Raw genomic sequence first — 5,000 nt, 5'->3', positions numbered from 1 at the left:
ATAACCAGGTGATGAGTCTGAAAGCTCACTTGGCTAAGTGCAATTGCCGCCTCGTTCAGCTACAGACTGAATCAGATAAGATGCACAAGAATCTTTGTAAAGTGACTGAAGAAATGATGGAGATGGAAAAACACATCAAGGCTCAAGCCGAGACAATCAACCGATGCAAGAATGACAAGGAAGAGATGCAGCTTAAAGTTCAAGATCTACAAAAAGAAGTAAGATTCTTTTCTCAAGCGAAGCAAAATCTGGAATGCCAGCTTCAAGAAAAAGACACCAGACTCCGGAATCAGAATGAGTTGCTGCAAGAGAGAGACGGTCGTCTTCAGGAGATAACCAAGAAAGCCAACGCCATCGATGGAGAAAATAATCTACTGCAAGATGAGCTGCGGCAGCTACAACGAGAGAAGGAACAGTGTCTCCGTGACCTTGAAAACGTCAAGATGCAGAAGAAACAAAAAGAGGAAATAAACGCTCGACTCCAACTACAAATCTCTATTCTCATGAGATGGCGCCAAGGTGTGGCCTTTGGCCTGAAGAAAACTGACGACCAGCTCGCCAATGGGGCTCCATAGGAAGGAACAAAGTTTCATTTTAAGTTTTTAAAGGAATGCTCATTCTTAGTATGTTGTAATTTGTTTTGTGAATATATAAAAGGAACTATTTGTAATAAATGTTTGTAATAATTTTTGTTTCATTAACCACGAAAAAGTCTTAGGTAGTTGCGCCCACTTTACTCTATTAAATCTCAAATGACCCAAACCATCATCATAAAAACTGTAATTACGAACTTGATAATGCAATAAATTAAACTCTGGTATCTTATTGTAATGATATCAAATACAAAAATTCCAAAATTAATTATATCTTATTTGAAGAAGATACAAATACAGGCATCCACATTCACATTTGTTTGCTTTCTTCCTTTTCTCAAAAGGACATCGTAAGTTTTACCTCGAAACTGAAAGAATCAAGACTTTTATTTTTCCAAACTTTTCAAATCTTTTCATAATGTTTCCTTGAAGAAGAATCAGTTATTAAAAATCGTTAATGGTTATTCTGATTAGTTGCTGATGGCTGTTCGTGTATTAAAGAGGATTCAGAACTGCTGGAACTAATTGGTGATGAAGACCGATTTTGAAGTTCATGATATGATGCCAAGCATTGGTACCGGGAGACCCTTCGCTTTTACCTTTAGTCTTTCAGCCTCCATCGCTAAAAGATCTCAAGTCTAAAATTGTAACAACGCAGAAAATTGAGAGAAAAAAGTAATCCAACCATGATTCTAAAATATAGAAATCCATGTGACTACATTTTAGGGAATTTTTTTTTCCGAATTGGGGAATATTATGAGTGTTTAGTGACCATAGTTAGGAAGGTCTACAGAGGAAATGGATCTTGACAGTAAGTCATCTCATTTCTGCCCTTTAGAAAGGTAAACCAAATTTAGAATATGCTGTCCATAGATCAAATATATATAAAGTTCTCGTCTATGAATAATAAAAATAAATAGAAACTAAACATTCATTTAACGAAAGTTTATGAATGAAAACAAAATGGAGATGTACTACTTCTCTAATACACTTGAAAGTTGACCAGCCAGCAAACTACTGTACATATCAATTCACAAGTACGGCGACAGACGTTCTTGCTACTAAAAGGGGTATGGCCTTGCAAGTGTCGTCGGAGTACTGAATTTGACTTCACTTCCCCCAAATTGCCAATCTATGACCAGCTGCGCCCGTTAACGAACTGAAGGTTGAGACACACACATTATATATATATATATATATATATATATATATATATGTGTGTGTGTGTGTGTGTGTGTGTATGTGTGAGCGAATAACTTGATAAATATGAATGAAATATGGAGCGCAGACGACGACAAAATTAACTTGATTATTATGACAGGGAGGTTATGATGGTAAAATAAATACATTTACATATGGTAATATAAAAACGTGGATATCAAGGAAGAATGAGAAAAAAATCCAGTCTTTCCATATGTTTATGTTAACTACTTGTTTAGTTGTCTGTGTACATACTGTTATCTGAATGGTTATGTTAACTACTTGTTTAGTTGTTTGTGTACATACTGTTACCTGAAAACAACTTAACTACTTTACTGTAAATATCCAATCCATTGTAACATTACTCATATGATATTTATCTGTTGTTTACTATAACTATAAAACTGTAAATAAGTTACTCAGTGTATATAGAGATTCTGAAGGATTAGGAATAAAGCACAGCACGCAGTTTTGGAGTTTTATATTTCTACCAAAGAAAATCAACACCATACACTACAGTTCTATATTTTGTTCGTCAATATCTCCATTCCTTTTCTGTGTAGAGAGAGAGAGAGAGAGAGAGAGAGAGAGAGAGAGAGAGAGAGAGAGAGAGAGAGAGAGAGAGAGAGAGAGAGAGAGATCCATATATTTTGAATGCTTTTTAATTACCCTAAACTATTTATTTCTCAATTTATTTCAATTACACAGAGAACGAGATAACCTGCTAAATATACTAACTGATTGCTAACTTACTTGCAAAGGTTCAAAGTTGAAGCAAATGTTTTTATGTTGACCAGGGCTGACATGAGTCTTTTTATAGTTTATATATGACGTATCTGCTTTTGACGTTGTTAATAGTTTATATAGGACATATATGTTTTGGCATTGTTACTGTTTTTAGAATGATTTATTGTTAATTTATTCTCATCATTTATTTATTTCCTTATTTCCTTTCCTCACTGGACTATTTTTCCCTATTGGAGCCCTTGGGCTTATAGCATCTTGCTTTTCCAACAAGGGTTGTAGCTTGGGTAGTAATAATAATAATAATAATAATAATAATAATAATAATAATAATATTATTATAATAAGATACCCTATTTTACATCATTGCGTTATCATGTTCGCAATTCAATACAATATTCATGATGGTGATGGGTCATTTCTGAATATATATGGTCGTCAGGTGGGCGAAAAAGCAGAGACTTTTCTGTGGTTAATGAAACAGAAAAATAATTAATATAATTTATTACAAATAGTTCCTTTTTCATATATATACAAAACAAATTTTTAAAATAGTAAGAATGAATATTCCTATGAGAACTTAAAATGAAACTTTGATCCTTTCTATGAAGCCCCATTAAAGAGCTGTTGATCAGTCTCCATCAGGCCAAAGGCCACACCTTGGCGCCATCTCATGAGAAGAGAGATTTGTAGTTGGAGTCGAGCGTTTATTTCCTCTTTTTGTTTCTTCTGCATCTTGAAGTTTTCAAGGTCACGGAGACACTGTTCCTTCTCTCGTTGTAGCTGCCGCAGCTCATCTTGCAGTCGATTATTTTCTCCATCGATGGCGTTGGCTTTCTTGGTTGGTTATCTCCTGAAGACGACTGTCTCTCTCTTATCTTCCAAGGTTTGATAATCCAACTGCTGCTTTGTAAATCTTAAGATACTCTCCACTTCTTCTTTCTTCTTACAATCCTCTGTTTCTTTCAACTTGCGTTCCAGCTCCTGAATCTTTGTCATATTAACGGCGATTACATTCAGATTCTTCACTTGCTCTTTTAGTGAGACACAGGTCTCCCTAATGTTTCTCTTCAAGTCTCCTTTTTCCTCATCAGTCTTTCGTCACCACACCAAATACAAGAATTGCTCCAAGTCCAACAAAGAGAAGGAAATTGTCCATCCAAAAGACGTTGTCATGACCATCACGGTTGACTCCAGCGAAGATGTACCGAAGATGATTCCCAGAGGCTTCACGGAGCACGGCGACTCCGCAGAGAGCTGTGAGGGCCAAGTAAGGCAAAGTCTTTTCAAATAACTTATCCATGTTAGATATGTGATGAATAACGACGCTCACCTGTTTATATAGGATTCGATCTCCAGGTTTTATTTTGAAATTCAAAAAGTATCAGCAAATATTCGTCTCAAGATATCAAATTAAAGAGTTTAATTTTTCAAAAAATACGATTATTTGAACATTTCGGCTGCAAAACGTTTTAACAATTATCGTCCCTGTCTCAGTTATACACTTAAGTGTGTGTATGTAAGCTTTTTATATAAATGCATACACACATATATATTTATAAATAAATATATATATATATATATATATATATATATATATACATATCTATATCTATCTATCTATCTATATATATATATATATATATATATATATATATATATATATATATATATATATATATGCATTCAAATGCATGGATAACCATTTGTACACACCTATCTATATTTATATCAATCCATCTATCTATCTATATATATATATAAATATATATATATATATATATATATATATATAATGTGTGTGCATGCATATGCATTCATACATATATTCATACACACATACATATAACTATATATATATATATATATGTGTGTCTGTGTGTTGGTGTATATGTATGTATATATATATATATATATGTACATGTGTATGCATAACTATATAGATACTTTTCCAATATATATGTATTAATATATATATATATATATATATATATATATAGAAACAGCTGTAGCGTTTGTTGTATATTTATAATTATAGAAAATACATTCATGTATTTATACATATTACACATATTTATTTATCTATCTATCTATCTATTTATCTATATATATAAATATATATATATATATATATATATATATTTATATATATACACACAATGATGTATATATATACATATATATATATATGTATATATATATATATATATATATATATATATATATGTATGTATATATGGTTGCAGGACAACTCAACACCGCCGACATAACACCAGACGAATCGACACCAGGACAACTATAAAAATATAAAACACACACACACAGACACACACACACACACACATATATATATATATATATATGAATATATATATGTATGTATATATTTACAGTGTATATATAATATATATATATAAATATATATATATACATATATATATATAAATATATATATATATATAC

At 31.9% G+C, this 5,000-nt stretch overlaps 2 protein-coding genes across 4 annotated transcripts in view; one reads left to right on the top strand and one right to left on the bottom strand.

The window, feature by feature from the left end:
• Positions 1–575, top strand: part of LOC137655541 (myosin heavy chain, clone 203-like) — a 1,173-nt gene extending 598 nt beyond the window's left edge. Inside the window, exon 1 of the mRNA XM_068389438.1 lies at positions 1–575. This exon is cut by the window's left edge and continues 598 nt beyond it. Coding sequence (XP_068245539.1) covers positions 1–575 — 575 coding nt within the window.
• Positions 1–5,000, bottom strand: part of LOC137655847 (octopamine receptor beta-2R-like) — a 605,153-nt gene that overhangs the window by 151,949 nt on the left and 448,204 nt on the right. The gene's annotated exons all lie outside the window — the stretch shown is intronic.

Source organism: Palaemon carinicauda, chromosome 16 (assembly GCF_036898095.1).
Source record: "Palaemon carinicauda isolate YSFRI2023 chromosome 16, ASM3689809v2, whole genome shotgun sequence".
Taxonomy (NCBI): domain Eukaryota; kingdom Metazoa; phylum Arthropoda; class Malacostraca; order Decapoda; family Palaemonidae; genus Palaemon; species Palaemon carinicauda.
This window is presented reverse-complemented; position numbering and strand designations above follow the sequence as displayed.